Genomic DNA, 21399 nt, shown 5'->3' with positions numbered 1-21399 from the left:
CCGAACAGGCATAGTTTGATATGAAATCTCGCCTTGCGATTTTTTATTATTATTTTTCTTTTGGACTTTGCTGGGATTTTGACCAACAAATTTTTATTAAATGAGAAGTACGGCCAAAATTTAAAGACCAGCGATTCGAGGGACAAAATTAAAGACTAGTCCACATGTTTGAAAAAATGGCACAAAAGTGCAAATGGCCCGCAAAATGACCCGGAAACGTGACAACCCACCGGCCCATCGACAGGGATACTTTTCTTCAACATTATTTTATTAATGCTTAGAAACAAGATTATTCCAAACTAGCAGGTCAGAAATGCCAGTATATCATGGTATATAATTTACGGAAAAGGCTCAAATATGTTATCGAACTATCAAAAATGGCTCATTTATGTCACTCATCAATAGTTTGGCTCATTTATGCCATCAAACTATCGAAAATAGCTCATTTATGCCACTCATTAATAGTTTGACTCATTTATGCCATTGCCGTTACCAAAATGACTCATCCATGCCATTTTCATTAACGCCTTTTTTTTTACCAGGTATGACATGTGGCCTCCAATTAGAGGTCTACGTCGTTTAATTAAATCAACCCAATTTTAAATCCCAACTTAATAAAAAAATCCGACCAATACACCAGACCCACTCACAATCATCTAATTGGAGGTCACGTATCATATCTGATATTGTAAATCGTCGTTAATGAAAATGACATGAATGAGTCATTTTGGTAACGTCGATGGCATAAATGAGCCAACCTATTAATAAGTGACATAATAAGCCATTTCCGATAGTTCGATGGCATAAATGAGCCAAACTATTAACGAGTGGCATAAATGAGCCATTTCCGATAGTTCGATGGCATATTTGAGCCTTTTCCGTATAATTTATACACTTGGTGTGTTCCAAAGGAAATTTTAATTATTGCACACCATATAGTAAAAGTAGAATGTAATAGACCTCTTGAACACCAATAAGAGCCTCTTCACAATATTTCATATGGACAATACAAAAAAATATATGCCGGAACTGATCACCATAAATTAAACTGGCTAACACATCGTCAATGGCCAGTTGTAGGAATTGTTTACCCCTCTATAATCTATACTTTTTTCCCTCTGAAAAAAACTGATATCACTTCATTTATATACGAGGACAAGGTGCTGTTCATGGAAATCCATCTGCACATATAAGATACATTCTATGTTATCCAAATAACAAAAAGGGCTAATATATGCAACCGTGATAAGATCCCAAAACCATAGTATTTTTAAGTAACCATTAAATACTTGGATAAAATATAACATCAAGGGAGTGTTCGGTAGGAAGGAAAATGTTTTCCTGAAATACTTTTTTGAAAGACGGAGTTTTCTGGTGTTTGGTGAGTAATTAGCAAAAATTATAGTCCCAAGAGCATTTATATATAATCTAGCAAAACACTATACAACAACAACAACATACCCAGTGAGTCCCACAATGTGGGGTCTAGGGAGGGTAGATTGTACGCAGACCTTACCCCTACCTTAGGTAGGGAGGCTGTATCCGGAAGACCCTCGGCTCAATAAAAAGCATAGGAAAGGTTAGATACGGGTAAACAATTCAAAACAATTATGAAAGTGAAAACAACGAAAGTGAATAAGCCATGATAAACCATTCTGTGCAAACAGATACTCGCAGAAATCAAGGGACAAGAAACTAAAGATCAATGCGACTACTCGCAAGAAAGGATAAACGCGACTAGCCTACTAGCCTTCTACCCCGATCCGAGTCCTCCATACCCTCCTATCTAAGGTCGTCCCTGTGAAGTCGGGCGAAGATGCGCCATGTCCGTCTAATCACCTCTCCCCGAATCACTTTTTCGGCCTACCTCTACCTCTTAAATCGTTCCATAGCCAGCCGCTCGCACCTCCGCACTGGGGCATTTGTGTCTCTCCGCATCACATGCCCAAATGACAGATTTAGGATGGGGATGGTGGGGAGGGGGCAGGCAGGAGTGGGTATCAGGAGTGGGAGGGGTTGGGTTGGAGGGTGGGAAGAAGTCAATCAGCAACTTGTTTTCTCACCAAAACATTTTGACCAACCAAACATGGCAAAATTGAAAAACAATCTCCATACCAAACACAGTCTGATACCATCAACTCCCATAAGAAAGATTTTGTCATGCAAGTAACATCAAACATTCAAAAATTGCAGAAACTCATATAATTCAATTTCATCAACCCATGCTTCACTGACCATCTGAATGAAATTTGCATGTTGCTAGTATAAGAAGAAAATTATCTGATTTATCTTGCAAATACATACCAAATAGCTAGTTAGCTAACTTTCAATAATTCATACTACACAGTACACACCCAGCCAATAGTAGCTACGGGTTTTGCTAAATCATTTCGCCGGGAAACTACTCAAGCAAATTTCAAAGATACATATAGGTATTAGCATGCCAGAACAAGTTACTAAAATGATACACCAAATTTGGTTTTGTGATTCCAACAACTTAGCAGATACTCTGTTGTTCTCATTAATAAAGTTCACTTCATGAAGCCAAACTTTTCAAAGAGGAATTTGTAATTCAGCCGAAGTGATACCTTCTAGTTTGACATGCCTTTCCAGTTCCAAGATAAATTTGTATCTCCATAAGGCCTGCATAAAGGGGAGCTCAAATCAAAGTCCCGACTAAAGGCTGCACAACAATGATTTAATGGGATGTATAACCTCTTAGTATCAGTAACCAGAGCAAGGTTAACAACTCTGAGCACATTTTACAGAAAAATATACTAATTATTTGCAGTGAGGAAGATTTAAAACCATCTTGATGACATGGAAATAAAAAAACTAAAAGCTAGCAATATGTTTTTTTTTTTTGCAGACTAAAAATCTAGCAATATGTTAAGTTGTCAGCCACTCAGCAAGCAATATTCTTTATTGAGCTGGGACTAGTAAATTGGCAGCCCTTCTCCAGCATACTGTAATTGCTTGGTTCTTCACGGGCAACCAATAGTTACATATATGCAAAATTTTGTTTATTGTCACAGAAGGCAAATTTTAACGAACTTCAAGTTTTACCGATCGTATCACTCAAATCAATAGTTTGTACTGAAAATCCTATAGAGGTATTCAGGTGGGTTACATATAACGAAGCTGCCACAGAATTCAGATTGGATATGGTCTTGTTCTCTGCCAGACCTAGTTCATCACTCAAATAATTAGTATTTATACTTTGTGCAAATGCAATTGGCAACCCAATAAGGTTTTTGCAGCCACAGCAAATGACTCAAGTTCTAAGGCCGGGCCTAATAGTAAAGAAATTTCAACTGGTCACAAAGACATGGGCAAACGTTTTGGCAAAAAATGGAAGCAAAAGACCGCCCTTCCCTCCACCCCTACCCCCCAAAAAGAAAACCATCATGCAGCACATGAAGTACAATTGCTTAATCCATACTATGAAATCCCTACAGCGGAACTCCAGCTTTTTCAAAATTGTAATTATTAAATCAGGTGTTCCGAGCAGAAGTCAAGGCCTTAGAAAGGCTGTAAATCTGCATGAAGATCGTCCATGGAGAACTCATAATGAGGGTTGTTGAACCATATAATCTGCGATGGAAATTTGAACTGCTGGAAACATCTTCTAACCCTCTGAAAATGAACATCCATTTGCTTCAGTGGTGGACCAACCGTTTTCCAGAAAATGAGCTTGGGAAAAAAACATATCAGAAGGTATACCCACTTAAAAATTTCAGCACTGGTTGTAGACTTTCTATCATCAACGTGTTAGTTCTGAACTTTGGTCATAATAATGAAACCCAATGCAAACACTCATCCCCCTGCCCCGACCTCAATTTTTTTTTTTTTTTTTTTTTAAAGGTACCCCCACCTCAAATATACAATTATGATTCAAAGTTTTGGGTAAAACCACGATATATCAGTCATAAGTACAAGGTAAGCCTTTTCCCTTTTTATTTATTTTTTTCTTTTGTGGATAACAACATGTCATCTTGCCCTTCTGATATTATTGGCATAAGGGTGGCCGAGTAAGTTACCTATAACTTTATCTGAACATATAATATACAGAATAGAATCCTAAAAAAGAATTCATCTTTTTTTTCTAGATCAGGTAAAAGTATTTTCATTCATAAACATGGTCAAAACAGCCGTTTACAAAGAGTATACCAAAATGTAAAGATCTACAAAACGAAATGATTCTCTACAAACTCCACCCAATCGTCTATACAAGAGGGAACTTTCTCTGTACACCAAAAGAAAATAAGGGAACGGAGACTAGTCCTCAATTGAGAGAAGCTCGACTCCACTCCTTCAAAAGCTCTCCTATTTCTCTCTCTCTAAACAACCCACATTAAAGCAAGTGGGACCACGTTCCAAGCCTTTCGTCTTCTCCTCCTACTCCTGCTCTTCCAGCTAAACATCAATTCTTTCACAGTTGTTGGCATCACTCATGGAGTGCCAAACCACCTGAACATATCCCACCGTAACCTCATAGTCCACCAGCAATGTAGAAGAAGATGATCCACGTCCTCGCCCGCCTCTTTGCACATATAACACCAACTGACACAAACATCCTTCCGCTTTCTAAGATTTTCCGTTGTCAGAATCACCCCTCTAACAGCTAGCCAAGTGAAGAAACACACCATCCTCGGCACTGTTGGAATCCATATAGCATTACATGCAAAAACATGCTCCTCCCTAACCAAAAGTTTCTCGTGGAAAGACTTCATGGAGAACAATCCATTGTTCACTAGATCCCACCGCCAAACATCAGGAAAATCAGACAAATTGACTTGCCTATGTAGTAAGGCTAGAAGTCTCTGCAACTCAGCCACTTCCCAATCAAGGAATTCCCTTCTACATCTCAAATCCCAAAAAGTCTCTCCACCTTGTGTCCTCCTAATTTGTTGAATTGTCAAGTAACTCTGAAATTCATCTTTCAGAATTAAGTCCCCACACCATCAATATCCCCAAAACTTTATTATCCTCCCGTCTCCGACGTTGAATGAGATGTTTTCGAAGAAATCATCCCATCCCTTCAATATATTCCTCCACAAACCACAACCAAAAGGCAAAGTAATACCTCTAGTTCTCCACCCTCCTCCCGTAATCTCATATTAATCTGCTATCACCCCCCCCCCCCCCCACAACGCTTGTACCTCCACTGCGAATCTCCAAAGCCGTTTGCCCAGTAAGGGATTATTATACTTGATTTTAGTTCCAAGATTCATTCCAAAAGGTGGGTGATGTTACAACTGGTTGTTGTTGAACATAATCTCTCTTTAACAGCTTGTTTGGATGGTTGTTACCTATTGTATTGTGTTGTTAGGTTAAAAACAATGTTTGTTTTGATTGTTACTTAAATTTTAATGTATCCTCTCGTTAAAGCCCATCGTTATGTAACGATAAAAAGTCCAATTTTATGTAACGACCGATTTGGTGTGATCGCGTTATTACCTTTTTTTCTGATTTGTCTTTCCTTATTGTCTATTAATCATAGTTTATCGTTTACTGTATCTTTTTATGATAGCTCTACACCGCACCCTACTTTTCTTGTAGGTTTATCTTTCAAATTACTGATGTCTAACATTATGTAATGACAGGAAACAATAACAACAACAACAACAAGCCCAGTATAATCCCACCATGTGGGGTCTGGGGAGGGTAGAGTGTACGCAGACCTAACCCCCACCTTGAAAGGTAGGGCGGCTGTTTCCGAAAGACCCTCGACAAAAGAGAGGAAAACAAGACAAAAGGTCAAATAGGGCCAAGCATATCGAAAACAATATGAAAACAAGGAATAACAAAAGCGACAAAGTCAGTAGAACGATCGGAAAGAAAGGAGGATTAACTACTATAGATAAATAAGATAATCAAAATACAAACGGCCCAACAAATATAAGACAATCAAATGCGTAAATCAAATGGCAATAAACAAATGAGCAAAACTACAACACTATAGTGAAAGGATAAGCCACCTAGCCTTCTATCCTAATCCGAGTCCTCCACAACCTCCTATCTAAGGTCATCTCCTCGGTGAAATGTAAACCCACCGTATCCCGCCTAATCACCTCTCCCCAATACTTAACCGGCCTCCCTTTACCTCTCCTAAAACCGTCCATAGCCAACCTCTCACACCTCCGCACTGGAGCATCTGCGTCTCTCCTCTTCACATGCCCAAACCATCTCAGCCTCGCTTCCCGCATCTTGTCCTCCACCGATGCCACTCCCACCTTATCTCGGATATCTTCATTCCTAATTCTATCCCTCCTAGTGTGCTCACACATCCACCGTAGCATTCGCATTTCCGCGACTTTTATCTTCTGAACGTGAAATTTCTTCGGGCCAACACTCCGCCGCCGTGATCAAAGTCGGTCTAACCACCACTTTGTAGAACTTGCCTTTAAGTTTTGGTGGCACTTTCTTATCACACGGACTTTCGAGCGCGAGCCTCCATTTCATCCACCCTGCACCAATACGATGTGAAACATCGTCGTCGATATCCCCATCTCCCTGTATAATAGACCCAAGATACTTGAAACTTTCTTTCTTTTGAATGGCCTGGATACCAAGCCTTACTTCCTCGTCGACCTCGCGGCACGCCACCGAACTCGCACTCCAAGTATTCTCGTCTCTTGGTCCTACCACAATTTAAATCCTTTAGACTCCAACATCCGTCTCCAGCCCTCCAAACCTCATCGTTAACTCGTCATGTAGTCCGTCAATCGTGACTATGTCATCCGCGAACAACATACACCAAGGCACCTCACCTTGTATTTGTCGCGTCAATTCATCTCTCACCAAGGCGAATAGAAACGGCAAGAGCCGATCCTCATTTAACCCCATCGAATGTGAGAAAGTGCTCCGAGTCTCCTCCTACCATCCTTACCCCGGTCTTAGCTCCATCATACATGTCCTTTATCGCTCTAAAGGTATACCAGGTACACCTTTAGCCTCCAAGCATCTCCACAGGACCTCTCGGCACTTTGTCGTAGGCCTTTTCTAGTGTCAATGAATACCATGCAAGTCCCTCTTCTCGCTCCCTATCGCTCCACTAATCTCCTTACAATATGAATGGCTTCGTAGTCGAGCGCCCTCGTTACGAATCCAAATCGGTTCTTCCGAAATAGACACACCTCTCCTCACCCTCATTTCCACCACCCTTTCCCACACTTTCATAGTATGACTTAGCAAACATCTTTGATACCTCTATAGTTGTTGCCTTTGAATGTCTCCCTTGTTCTTGTACACGGGGAATATTATACACCACCTATTCTTCCGGCAGCCTTCATTGCTCTTGAAAATGACATTAAACAACTCAGCCACTCCAAGCCTACCCTGCTTGCATTCTTCCAAAATTCCCCAGGAATCTCGTCAGGACCGGTCGCTCTTCCCCTACGCATCCTACGAAAAGCTCCCTTAACCTCCTCAACCTTTATACTCCTACAATATCCAAAGTCGCGACGCCTATCAGAGTGTTCCAAGTCTCCCAACACAATGTCTGTGTCCCCTCCTTCGTTCAAGAGTTCATGAAAGTATAACGCCATCTCTCGTCTAATGCGGGCTTCCGTGCCTCAACACTTGGCCATCCTCGTCCTTGATGCACTTCACTGATCCGCCGCGCGTGCCTCTCTCTCTCTCGCCTTGGCGAGCGAAATAGCTTCTTATCCCCACCCTACGTCCTCTGTTCGCATAAAGGCGTTCGAAAGGCGCAGCTTTTAGCCGCCGAAACTCGCCAACTTCGCCTCCTTTCGCCATCTTATACTTTTCCCCGTTCGTCCGCTTCTTCTTCGTCATCCTTGCTATCTACCAACTTCACATACGCTCGCTTTCGCTTCTACCTTCCCCTTGGACTTTCCATTCCACCACCAAATCCCCGCCGGTGCACCACGGCGGCCTCGTGAGACCCCAATAACCTCTCTAGCCGCTTCACTCACGAAACCGGCCGTCCCCATCCCACATCTTGCCGCATCCCCCTACTATCCCACGCTCCCATAGCGATCAACTTCTCCCTCATCTCTAGGGCACTAGACAGAGTCAAACTCCCCCACCTAATCCTCGGTCGGTCATCCACGACCCTCTCCTTCTTCTTCCTTCTTATCTCTAAATCCATCACCAATAGCTTATGTTGGGTCGTAAGATTCTCACTCGGTATGACCTTGCAGTCCTTACAGAGGCCTTCTTATTTCCCGCCTTTAATGACAGGAAACAATACAATATATCCAAATGTTGTATTCATCAAAACAATACAGGACAATACGATACAACACAATAAGATATAATACAATACATTATGAAACAATATGTAACAACCATCCAAACAAAGTGTAATCTTCTAGTAACTTAACAATCACTATTCTAAAATAATGTGTATGATTGGCTTTTCTTTGTTGCAATTAATATCCCAAGATCAATTTGATGAACGTTAAATTTGCTACTGGTTGTTAGTTAACTTAAAACACTAAATTCAAAGAGAACAATATATTTCAAATCTTTCCCTCTCAATCACTTTACATCCTTGGAACCTTCATCGAAACTTTTTTTCTCTAGCTAATTTATGCGTGCTCAACCCCCAGGAAGGTACCTCCATCGCATTTTTACGTAATACGCTTTCTTTTATAGTGTGTTAAAAAAAAGAATGGCATTTTTCTCTTTTGGAAACTATTTAGTAGTATCTCAATTTTACCCTTAGTGACATGACTTGGTGACATAACATGGTGGGATCCAACTGATATAAAAGTTTATTCTTTTATAAGGAGAGAGAAAATGAAAAGGCTTGTGGAAATCTCACCATCACTCATTTAAAAAGATAATTTTGATATTTTGCATATATTTGGCTAAGTTGTTAAAAAGTCTCTTTAATTTCTTAAACTTCGAGCCCAGTAAAACACTTAACACATAAAATGGGATGGAGGAGTGATCAACCATTTTCTCCTGGGTTGATCAGGGAGAAACCACGATATGTTACTGCAATTCTTCAACTAGTCTATGCTTCTTAGGGGAAGAAAAAGGATAATTTATAACTGTTTGTGATGCTAATAGAACCTTGCCTGCAAAAAAGTGGTTGAATTTATAACCAAGTTCTTCATTTTTTTCTGGACCTATCTGTAAGTTTGGGGTGGACAGTCATATCTAGTAGAAAAAGGGTGAAAGACACCAGGAACTATACTAAGAGAAGCGCCTGCTGTGAGAAGTCAAAGGGGCATACGCTCCTAGAGGGACTGTTGGACTAGATTAGGTCAATGGGTCAATAGGATATTGTGTTTCTGCTTCCTCTATAATTACTTAGCTAATCTCAAATTCTCAACAGTAGGCTACTCTAATGTTCTTGCTAGTGAATGAAAGTCTTCTCTCTCTCTCTCTCTCTCTCTCTCTCTCTCTCTAACTCTATCTTCCCCCACTTAAACTCTCAAGAATAGAAACTGACAAATATTACCAAGAAAGTTGATTTTACTAGTATAACTGGCAACCAGTTTCTTGTTATTGTGCTTCAGATACATCTTAATGCAAAACAGCATTCTCTGCAAATTTGCTTCGTAGATAGTCAAGAGGAAAACATAGAAATCTGTTTTTTCACATTTCCTGCAGGGAAGGGGCAGGGAAGAGGGGTAGGAAGGGTGCCTTCACTGTACAGCATGAAGCATATATGAATAAAGAACAGAATTTTGGCACATATATGAGGGTCTCATGAAGAATTAATTTGTATATTGGCCCACATAAAGGTTTACCTTGGATTTTTCACATGAAGTAACAAGAAGACAAAAGCGAGGAAGATAAATGAAGAACCAACAGCAACGTAGGACATCCCAAGGAAGTTATTCCGACCTCCCAGCCAGCTGGTTGTTGAAAGAACAAGTTTCTTCCTTCCACCGAAACTATACGTGTTGTAGTTGTTAACAAGATTCACCATAATTAAGTCATCTTCCTCTAAGTCCACTTCAATTCTTCCATATAACTTACGGAAGGTAGGAAGAGCAGCAGTACGCATCCATACAATGAGATCCTCCTGATCACTTAGCTGATTGATTCCATCAATCCATTCCAAAGAGGAAATAAGATCCATGAAAAAGGACACATTAGAGAAAAGAGTTAAATAGAAGTCAAATCCATATACTTGAAAGAGAAGACAAGAGACACAATGTCAAAGTCATAATTTATGCTTAAATCATTGAAACTAATCCGTAACAAACAAAGTGCTAAAATTCCAATCCTTAAAAAAGGATTCAGAAATCAAAACAAAAAAAGTGATATAAAGACTCGGGTCATGACCGCAACATCTCAAGGACCACATCTAAGAATGAAACCTAGCAAGAATTTTCAAGTTCAGTGTTATTATTTTTGTACTGTAAATCAAGACACTGCATTAGACCAAACAGAGATGTGAAAATTTTACTAAGCAGCCTCACAACAAGCGGCCGGGAATCTAATATAGAGAGCATGAGAGCTTTCAATGATCAGTATTTGGTCTTAGTGGTGACTCATGTACACGTTCATCCAGGAAAATATTCAAATTTATCAAAAATGATTACTTATTTTCAATTTTTCAGTTTTTGTCCATCTTCTTTAGTCTAGGATTCAAGAAGAGATATCGACTCTAAAATGAAGTGCCGCTCCTTAATTTGTATGCCTTGATTTAACTTTCAATTTTATAAGCACTTTCATATGTTTCATTTAACAGTAAAGAATAATCAGAGTTGCTGCATCTGTCAAAGGCCTTACAGGAATGTTAGGGTCCAATGTTGCACCACCAATTAGAGACCCGCTCTGGAAATTGAACGGATAAACATTTTTCCCAAATTTGTGTTCACGATCACTCCTCCAAGCAATATTTTTCCTGTTGACTTTTATAGCATCTGCCCCACGGAAGAAGGAATATGTGTCGTTAAACAAGCTCCATGCAATCAAACCACAAGGAACAATTGGGAGACCATTGTTTTCTCCTTCGGGATTGCAAGAACTCGTATCATTGTATGTTAATCCGTGTAAAAGCTGTTTATCACTTCTGCTTTTGACATACCTGGATTGAAAGGACCAAGCTAGGTCAGGAAAGAACAATTTGCAGTGATCGATAACAAAATGGACTTCAGACAGAGGAAAAAGTGATGCTAAATGCAAACAACACTCCAACAACAACATACCCAGTTGAATCCCACAGTGTGGGGTCTGGGGAGGGTTAAGTGTACGCAGACCTTACCCCGACCTTGGGAGGTAGGGAGGCTGTTTCCGAAAGACCCTCGGCTAAAAAAAAAACAAGGGAAAACAAGGGAAAAGAGTCAGATACAGACAAGCAAATCAAAGCAATGCGAAAATGAGAAATAACAAGAGCAAAGAAGTCATGAAAATGCAAACAACACTCCAAAAAAAAAAAAATGAGGAATAGAAACTAAATGGTACAACTAGTACATAATACGATAAGAATATGACATAACTGAGAAAAGCATCTATATTACATACATATAAAATAAAGAGAGGAGAGAGGAACTTATAAATCTTGAGATAATCAACTAATTAAATGCCAGTATTTCCAATCTTTCATGATTACCAGCGAAAATTGGTACTTGAAAAAGAAAAATAAAACCAAGGAGTTATTACCTTCTGTGGTTCTGGTAATAGTTATCGAGTTGATAATAGATGTAAATTGGAGCTTTCATATTTTGGGGCACCTGCACAAAGACAATTTCAAACACAAAACAAATCAATGAAGAGGATAAAGAAAAAATTTCAACTAGAGATGATCGCTACAATCATGGAAATTCGATCACAAGTAAAAGCAAAAGGCAAAGTTTGGCCGTGTCTGCAGAAAAAAGATGGAATGATGCAGTCAGCAGTATACTGCTGGATGAGCGATGAACAATATACAGATTGAATGGCACGATGTCAACAAGGAATAAACTCTATCCCCAGCGATACAAGTGAGAAGAGAATTTTCTTTTAGTAGTTATCTTCTTTTTATAAGTAAATTTAGAAGAATTATTTGTGTGATGCACAAAACTCAGTTCAAGATTCAAAAGATGGTAGAAAACATAGTTTCACAAAGTTTTGAACTCTGTCCAAATGTATGTCAGAAGACCTGGTGAAATAACATTCCCAGATGCATAAGATAGGTTACCTCACGTTAACAATGCAAGAGCTGGCTCCCTTAGATTTTAATAAGGTAACTGAAGTTCCATTTAATCTAATTTGTTTTAAAATTTTCATAATACATATGATGCAAGCATGCACTGACATGTGAATGTATGATAACATAAAACATATATGTTATTTGTAAAAGTCACTTTTTTCGAATTCAAAATTTCTTATGGAAATGTAAGCTTACATTGAAGATCTAGCGCAACTGATTAAGATCACCACCACAGTGCTGTTTTAGGTCAAATATGATTTGCCAGCAGTTTTCTGGATATTTTATTACCGAAAAGATTTCCTATAATTTGAAACCAGTGGTTCCCTTTTTCATTGAAAGAAATTACAAGAGTTTGGGTTATATATTTCAATTAGAGGAAAAGGACATCCAACTCTTCCTTGTTCAACAAAGAACTTCCATAAATTATACAGTTTCTTGTTTTATTTTCTTGTGGTATGTAAAGCTCTTTCAAAAGGAAAAGAAAAAAGAAAGAGCATTTTTTAAATACGCACTTTATCATACATCAGCTAAGAATGCTGCCATTGATGCTTTTTCTGAATAACTTTGTGTTTATCTGTCACATAACCTGATTGCCTATACAATAATATGTTATTATTTAATAAATGACAATATACTGTATTTGCGTAGAGTTGTCCCATATTTTCTTACTTTTTAATCCACAAATCAATAGTTTGTACTGCACAACTTAAAAAAAATATGATCTCAACCCTACCATAAGAAACCTCTGATATTACCTTCCATGATTCTTATTTTAATTTTTAAGCATACGTGTGTGTGTGTAAAACAAATATATACTAGGTTAGCATTGTTTGTTTTCTTATAATTAGTTTAATTATCACACAAAACTCATAAGAAGATGTTTATTAGTTTTATATTATATTTTGACAAAGTTTTTCATGGGTTTTGCCGATGGGCTCAATTAGGTCAAAATGGACTGAGTTAATAAATGAGCGGGTCATTAACCTGCTCAAACTTGAGTGGGCTGGGCTCTGTGTGTGTGTTTTGGTTGGGGGGGGGGGGGGGGTATCATATTACTTTTGCCACCCTACATACACACACACATGTTCTTTGTACAGAATCTATGGGTAATTCTGTAATGATTTCTCAATACTACTATTATTTGACAAATACCAGATAGACTGGTACCAGTTAGATGAAATATCACAGGTGAATCAGTTTGAACAGGGGTTGTATAAGATTGTCTCAAGAAATATTATCCCCTTTAACATTTAGAAAATTCATATCAGAATTGATTTCCTATACACAGAATTAGAAGCCAGCAGATTACTAATGCTGTCTCAATAGCCAAATGAAAGACTGTGTGCTATGTTAAACGAAGGGAAACAGGGGTTGATACATAAACAGAATATCAAATACTCTTATTGAGGAACCAAAATTTTCCTTTTCCTTTAGAAAGAAAGAAGGGAAAAAATAATACTTCTCCACGCTTGTCATCCAGAATTTCCCAATAATAGTATTTCATACTATATAAGGTATTATAAGTAAATTATTATGATAAACTTTACTGATAACTTCATAAAAAGTAATACTAACCCGTCATTAACAATGTAAAAAAAAGGTGGATATTAATCAAAAAAAAAAAAAGAAAAGAAAACTATGTAATAAAAAAATCATAATATCCATGTATAAAACTTAAATCCAAAGCATATATATACCGCCAGGGGTGGATGTAGCCTTTTGACCACGAATCATCTGAACCCATAACGTTCGGTATGGAATATAAATATATATGTAAAAACACTCTCGAAATCTCAACATTTATTAGATTCGAATTCATAATTTTGATAATACAATGAGTTTAATGCTGCGAATCATGACGTTGAACCCATTAAATTTAAATCCTAGATCGGCCTCTGCCTACCGCTCCCCTATGCAGAACAACCCTAACTTTTATCAGAGAAAATCACTAATGCAGGCAACAAGGAACATCACTGAAAACGCTAATACTAATCAAGACGAGAAAAAGTTCCCAGTCTATAATATCTCTTAGTGAGCAAAGTTTGATAGCTAATAAGTGCTTCCACCCTCTTCTCAACCCCAACAAGTTTAACTAATTCAGTGACTCTTTTTTTCTCACGCTGTCCCAGTTCCACAGGCACTGGAAGTGTAGCCCTCCCTACCACTACCTCACCCGTAGACGTTCCTGGATCGTCATAGAAATATTCGCGAACCACCATCAACTTCAATTTCTGACCAATAGGATAGCTACTGAAACAGATCTCAATATCCTGATTCCACTCTGGCACTGGCTTTCCAATTTTCCTCCTTGTGCTGAACTCTCTCCCGCTCCCATCGCTCACGATCACGATATAAATCCCCTTCGAAGAATAGGGGAAAGTGTCGTTCAGTCGATTAATACATGAAGCTTCTTTGATTGAAACCTTAATCACATACTCTTCTTCCCAATTACTGTTGTCGCCATTGTAGTAGATGTTATCGTTGAATCTTCTACGTATAGCTGTTATATCATCGTGATCGAATGTTCTTGGATGGTATAAACTTCCTCTTGAAAAATCCATGAAGGAATTATAATTAATCGAGAGAGGAGAAAAGAAAGAGATGGAGAGAGACTTCTTTAGGTATTTGGTCTATATATAGTATTGGACTTTTATAAAGGAAAGGTTTTAATAGTTAGACTACGAATCCAATTAAGGTAATAAGCCTGTCTCTTAAAAATGAGTACACGTCTCAGGATGTGGAGACGGTTTACAACCAGGGGAACTGGAGAACCAATATATAATAAGAGGCATGCTTGAATGTGAACTCATAACCCATAATGAAACGTTACCTTTAAGTAACGTGTACAATTCTTGGAAACTGAGCTATCTTTGATGTAAGCAACTTTTTGGCTCTTGAAACTATCTGGCACACAATCTGTATCATATCTGTCAACAATCTCAACAACCTGCAAATGCTTTTCTGATCAGCCTTTATGCCAAACCTATAGATCAGGAACGGAGGAACAACAGATTATGCAGACAGATTAATAAATTCTCTAATCAACAGAAATGCAAAATCTTACACTTTCAGAAGCATAAAGACAGAGCAGTCCAATTGGAATAAAAACGACGCCAATCAAGAAAAACATTGAAATGACCTGTTAAGAGGATGTCGTCAGAGAAGTAGAATGCCCTGTCAATTTAGAAAAGAAATGTGAATTTCAGATAAAGACTTCTTCTCAGTTAGTTACCCATGACGGTGTCAGTACAGGTTTACACGCTGGGAGATTTTGTTGTGTAAACTGATATACAGCTGCAAATGTGAGAAAGAAACATGCCAATATTTAGCCTCTACTTCTGAATTTTATAGGTTATGAAGCAGATAGAGCGCATTACACTCAGCTTGAGAGATAATCTTGAGAGAAATGAAGAAGATCAACCGGAAACTGCTGATAATAACAATTATAATATTAACAACAACAACAACTACAAAGAAGAAATCAACTAGATGAGTATCAATCAATATAGAACAAAAGCTTAACTGAAATAATCATAACTTGATATTTTCATTAAAGATGCATCAGTTATCCCAATGTCACAATCACTTAACCAATTCTATTTCATAGAGAGATGGCATAATGAACTCCTAAACTCACATATTCCCCGCCTTATATGCTTATTTTAAAGAAACAGACATACCAAAACTCTAGTGACAACTGACAACGGCAATACCTTAAGTATGTGAAGTACAACTGGAATCTATGTTTCAAAGAAGGCTACTAGAGGGTGTTTGGATTGGCTTTTATTAAGTAGCTTATAAGCTAAAAGCTAAAAGCCATCCCCAACTTTTAACTTTTAGCTTATTTTCGTACTTTTTTGGCCTAAAAGTAGGTGCTTAAATCACTTCTCACATTTCCCAAACACCATAAAGAGTTTAAAAGCTATTTTGGCCAAAAAGCACTTAAAAAAAGCCAATCCAAACACCTTCTTACACTACTGAGGAAGCTTATTTAATCCCGTAAGTTGACCAAAAAACAGAATTTATAACCAACAGATAGACACACCAAACTCTTTACTTGGAAGGGACCACTACATCTCGCATCATGGAAAATCACTCTCACGTGCTCGTATTCCACTGACAAAAAACAATTACTTTGAGTTTATGTCTTAACATTATTGTAAAAATCAAGCAAGTCCTCTGGTATAGACAATGAGCTTCAATTTTCTTCACCTAACTACTTATTAAATGTGTCCATACTAGTAATGTTACTTGATTAATAGTTTTTCCTAAGGTCTCTACAAGAGTTGGATGAACTCCCATTTTAAAGGTCTTGATAGATACAAGAAGGATGGCATAAGATCACCACCCTAATTCAGATTGATCATATCCTCATAAGTCCTTCCCAGCTCATCTAAGGTTCGATCAATTCCAGAAATAACTAATAGCCATCCCAAACCACAACCCTAAACAATGCTGAGAATTAATATCTGTCAAGACCACCCAAAGTACCATCAGCATAACATCAGCAACACCCACAAAAGAGACATTTCAAGTATTGTGAAAACACAAGAAGTAATTTTTTCTAGTTTAACAACTGCAGTAGCAATTACTATTTTCTGATTATTTTCTTCAAATCTACTCGTTAAAGAACCTAGTACACTGAGAGAGAAAATTCTATCCATAAGAGCTTTTGCTTCTTCTTTGTTTTGTTGGTTTTATTTTATAATATTCATGATGGCAACTTATTCTGATCTATAATATCATCAAGCTCATATTTCATCTGCACTCTCCACCACTCATAATGAATAAACTTGAGGACTTCCCCAGTTTTTTTCCTTGCTGAGATCTTTACTGTTGCTTTTGAATATCTTTGAAAATTATAGTAGCTGCAAATTCTCTCAACTTGTGTTATATCATATTATCCGGTGTATTAGTAGCAAAATTCTCTTTTCCATTATGGATAGCAATAGTTTGGCCGATCATTGTGGGTACTGGGTATAATGGTCGATGCCTGTCACCAAGTTATTATTAAATCTTTCTGCTCTTTGTTGTCATGTCTTACTTGAATCAAAGGAGCTTTCTTTCCTCAATAATCTTGATTAGTAATTTGACCTATCATATACCAATTCACTTAAACCCTTCAGCCAAACTCTTCGCAGAATTTAACTATCACAGAAAACCTGGCTCATGGGATTAACTGAATCGTTCTGCACTTTGAACTTACCATTATTCAAATGTCGCCGAACTGGACGGGAACGAGATTCTACAGATTGTGCACCATTTCCTGACAAAGTACTGGCTCCCTCCACATCCATTCGATCAAATTATAAAGGAGCGTCCAACCAATGATTGAAACGCCAGTAGATTCTTTACTCAAGAACCTGCAGCTGGGGCAAAAAATCTACACATAGTAAATTTTACATTCGAATTTCCACTAGGGTGTGTTTGGTATGGAGGAAAATACTTTCCAGAAAATGTTTATCAATTTTTCATGTTTGGTTGGTCAAAATTTTTAACATTTTCTTTAAGAAAACAAGTTCCTTAAAAATAAGTAAAATGACTTCCCTAGTGAAAGTCCTCCCGAGGTAGGGGTAAGGTCTGCATACACACTACCCTCCCCAGACCTGGCACGTAGGGTTATAGGGATTATCTTTGGGTATATTGTTGTTGTTATTGACTTCCCTAGTGAAAGTAGGGACAAAAAGTTCCATAGTGGTATTCCACATTGATTGTCTCTTCCCACCCTACAACACATCCCACCCCCACCCCCCATTAGCCCCCACCACCCCCACACCCCTACCCCTACCCCTATCCCCACCCCCACCCCCATCCTCCATAGTGTTTGCCTAGATTATATATAAATGTTTTTGCTTACATACCAAATGAGAAAATAAGAAACCCACTTATTTTGTAGGAAAACATTTTCCTTCATACCAAACACCCCCCAATCTCGAGGCATCATTTGGCTGCTGAGAGAAATCCATAAAGGGTTTAAGTGAATTGAGCAAATTTACAAATCCAAACAAATATTAACTACACTAAAGAGTGAAAAAGTTGAATTCTAATAGTACCAGTTTCAAAAATAGAAAAAGAGTGAAAAAGTTGAATTCTTGGAACTCGTCTGTTATACCCTTGGTGGGCAGAAAATAGAACTGTGATCCAAGCATTCAAACTGGGACTTCTAAATTTACCAAACAGCTAAATTCAAAAGAACAATTATATGATATTGAGCTACAAAATCAAGATTCTAGTTCAATTAAGGTCGCGCTAAAACATAGTAGGAAAATTTGAACATTGCAATTGAAAGGTGTTAAATTTCTTAGCTGTGAACTAGGTATTTGGAAAATTGAACTAATACAATGTTTGAATAACTCTGAATTCAAATTTATATGGGGAAACATTAATCACATTAAAGAGTAAAAAACGTTGAATTCGTTGGACCCATCTGTACTATCCTTGGTGGGCAAATTGTGATCCAACCATCAAGCTGAAACTTCTTAAGTTTTACCAAAAAAACTAATTTCAAAAGATTAACCATATACTATTGAGCTAAGAAATCGTGTTTCTAGTTCAATTAAGATCTCTCTAACACATAGTGGAAAAAAATTGAACATTGCAATCCAAAGAAGGTGCTAAAATTCAAACAGCTAAATTCAAAAGATTAACCATATGATATTGTGCTACAAATTCAAGATTCGATTGGAAAAAATTGAACATTCCAATTTAAAAGACCTGCGAACTCGGTATTTTGGAAAATTAAACTACTATAATGGTTGAATAACTCCTAATTCAAATTTTTATGGGGAAAAATTAATCACATTGAAGACTTAAAAAAGTGGAACCCATTTGTTCTATTCTTAGTGGGTAGAAAATAAACTGTGATCCAAGAATTCAAGCTGGGACTTTTGATTTACCAAACAACTAATTTCAAAAGATTTAACATATGGTATTGAACTACAAATTCAAGATTCTAGTTCAGTTAAGATGGATACAAAACATAGTGGGGGAAAATTGAACATTGCAATTAAAACAAGGTGTTAAAATTCTTACCGGTGAACTTAGTACAAAAAATTAATCACAATAGAAGTGTGATCCAATCATTCAAGCTGGGACTAAATTTACCAAAACAGCTAATTTAAAAATATCAACCATATGCTATTGAACTACAAAATCAAGATTCTAGTTCAATTAAGATCGCTACAAAATATAGTGGAATGGAATGAAGGTATTAAAATTCTTACCTGAGAACAAAGGTATTTTGGAAAATTGAACTAGTAGTACAATGGTTGATAACTGCGATTTTTCGAATTTATAAGGGGAAAAAATTGGATGATTTTGAATAGAAGTTTAGTAGTAATTGAGGGAATGTGAGAGATTGCTTTTGACAAAAGAAAAGCACTGTGACAAAGGGGGGTAATACGCATTTATACGTTTCGACCAAAGAGGTGTTGTAAGTCTCCGATTCAAAGTCTTCCTTTCCCGTCCTATTGTTTCCAAAAGGAAAAGACATAAGGGTAAACAACACATTTCAACTATCATCTACACTCTTCATTTTATATAAAAATATTACCAAATATTATTCACATGGATAAATAATATCATAATGATTCCTACATAAAAATTAAAATAAACTATTTGTTTTAAAAAAAACTGAAAAATAATATTTTTTGTAAAAAATATCAAAAATTATAGAAAATAAAAAAAAATAGTTTAAAAAATGAAAAGTTATTTAAAAAATAATAAGAAGAAAACGGATTATTTAGTTTTCACATTTATTTTTTTTAAAATCAACTTTTTCATTTTTTAAATCATTTTTTTTCTGATTTTCTAAATTTTTTTATATTTTTTGACAAAAATTATTTTTTTCATATTTTTTTTAAAAATGCTGATTTTTTTAAAAAAATTAATGCAATTTTTTTACAGGTTTTTTATAAAAAAAATATTGTTTTTTAATTTTCATGTAGGTGCCACCATAGCATTACTTATGTCATGTGGACAATTTTTACAATTTTTTTGAGAAAATTTCAGCTTCACTTGTCTTTTGAAGAGTGAGTATACACATTTAGTTCAGGTGTATTTTGCAAACAAGATAGTGATAGTTTAGGTAGTTTTCTCAACCTTATGATAGTTTAAGTATAAAATTAAAAAAAAAATGATAGTTAGGGTGTGTTTTTGACCCTTATCTCAAAAGAAAAAGTCATTTTTCCAAAACTTATTTTTTTCTTCCTACTCGGTGTCATATGATAATATTCGTGTTTTTCTCAAGAAAAATTATACCATTAAAATCAGATTAAATGCACTTATCAAATTCTCCCACACTTAAATCTTTACCCGACCTCGAGGAAACAATTTAAAAGATTGACGCAAAAATAAACTTCGCTCCCTTTTTTTAATATTTTATTTTCACACATTAATAACTTTTTGAAAATTAAGGACATCACCTAACATTTCAAATTCTTTTGGACATTTAAGAGCTTACTGTGTTTACACCTTCATTTTTACTCTCCAAATATTACTGCTAGAATTCTTTGATGTTCACAAAAATAAGAATGTTAGAATCAATTATTTACAATAAATCATAGGCTTGCCCTTTTTGTCAATCTCCACTAAGGTAGATAAATGCTGATTTCGAAATCTTTTAGGACTTTTATTGGCTTGTAATATTAGGCTGCGGGCTGGTAGGATATAGGAATATCTTAGAGTGACTTGAGTTTGCTTGATTTTTTTTTTTTTAAAGGATAACTTTGTGTAAGGGTCATAGTCGATCACGAGGGTTCCAATTGCCATCCATCCTTTTACTGCAAAAAAAAAAAAAAAAAAAAAAGGAGTACACATATATTCTTCTTGTTGCTATTTTTTTCTTTTTCAAATACACAAATATATGATTATTATTTTTTATATATTTTTTGCTTTTTTTTCTAGAGCTTCATAGGTACCCCAAATCTTTTCGCATCATATATCGTCCATTCTGTCATTCTACTTCTAAATTTTAATTCAAGCTAGGAAAAACAACGGAAGGAATGTGAAATATATCTCTAATGAGAAATATCTCTCTCTCTCTTTTTTCTTTTTCTTTTTTTTTTTTTTTTTTTTTTTGTATCATACAAAGTGGTGTTCGTAATGACGAGATATTTATATATATATTGGCTTTGGATTACGAGCTTTGAATGAAAATAAAGGGTATTATAGCTCAAAATTTGGACACTGTGGATAGTATTCATTTGGTGGGTATAACAAAGGCTCAATCGGTCCAAAAACAGCCTAATTCATTTCCCAAAATCAACATTTTTCTA

General features: G+C 36.7%; 1 protein-coding gene across 9 annotated transcripts; it reads right to left on the bottom strand.

Moving 5' to 3' along the window:
* Positions 1-901: 901 nt before the first annotated feature.
* LOC132055573 (putative ALA-interacting subunit 2) lies at positions 902-19644 on the bottom strand. Of its 9 annotated transcripts, none has more exons than XM_059447474.1 (10): positions 19348-19643; positions 17331-17507; positions 15357-15418; positions 15189-15263; positions 14955-15071; positions 11596-11666; positions 10723-11020; positions 9732-10021; positions 2589-2643; positions 902-1181 (listed from the first exon to the last, which is right to left on the bottom strand). In XM_059447474.1, the coding sequence occupies exons 2-9, from the start codon at positions 17419-17421 to the stop codon at positions 2592-2594; spliced, it is 1056 nt and encodes a 351-aa protein (XP_059303457.1). In that variant the 5' UTR covers positions 17422-17507; positions 19348-19643; the 3' UTR covers positions 902-1181; positions 2589-2591. The 9 variants fall into 9 exon arrangements, with proteins under 9 accessions (XP_059303457.1, XP_059303449.1, XP_059303466.1 ...); XM_059447466.1 differs by having other exon boundaries at positions 17331-17493; XM_059447483.1 differs by having other exon boundaries at positions 17331-17487.
* Positions 19645-21399: the final 1755 nt, after the last annotated feature.

The sequence above is a fragment of the Lycium ferocissimum genome, chromosome 1 (genome assembly GCF_029784015.1).
Source record: "Lycium ferocissimum isolate CSIRO_LF1 chromosome 1, AGI_CSIRO_Lferr_CH_V1, whole genome shotgun sequence".
Taxonomy (NCBI): Eukaryota; Viridiplantae; Streptophyta; class Magnoliopsida; order Solanales; family Solanaceae; genus Lycium; species Lycium ferocissimum.
Note: the sequence above shows the minus strand (reverse complement) of the source record. Positions and strands in the feature narration are given on the sequence as shown.

What these genes read in the sequence shown, in the direction of transcription:
- LOC132055573 (XM_059447492.1), bottom strand. Translation starts at nt 17,421, where the DNA reads ATGGATGTGGAGGGAGCCAGTACTTTGTCAGGAAATGGTGCACAATCT. An exon ending in CTGTACTGACACCGTCATGG is followed by an intron (nt 15,264 to 15,356) that starts GTAACTAACTGA and finishes TCCTCTTAACAG; the next exon opens with GTCATTTCAATGTTTTTCTT. An exon ending in CATTGGACCCTAACATTCCT is followed by an intron (nt 10,022 to 10,722) that starts GTAAGGCCTTTG and finishes GGAATCAATCAG; the next exon opens with CTAAGTGATCAGGAGGATCT.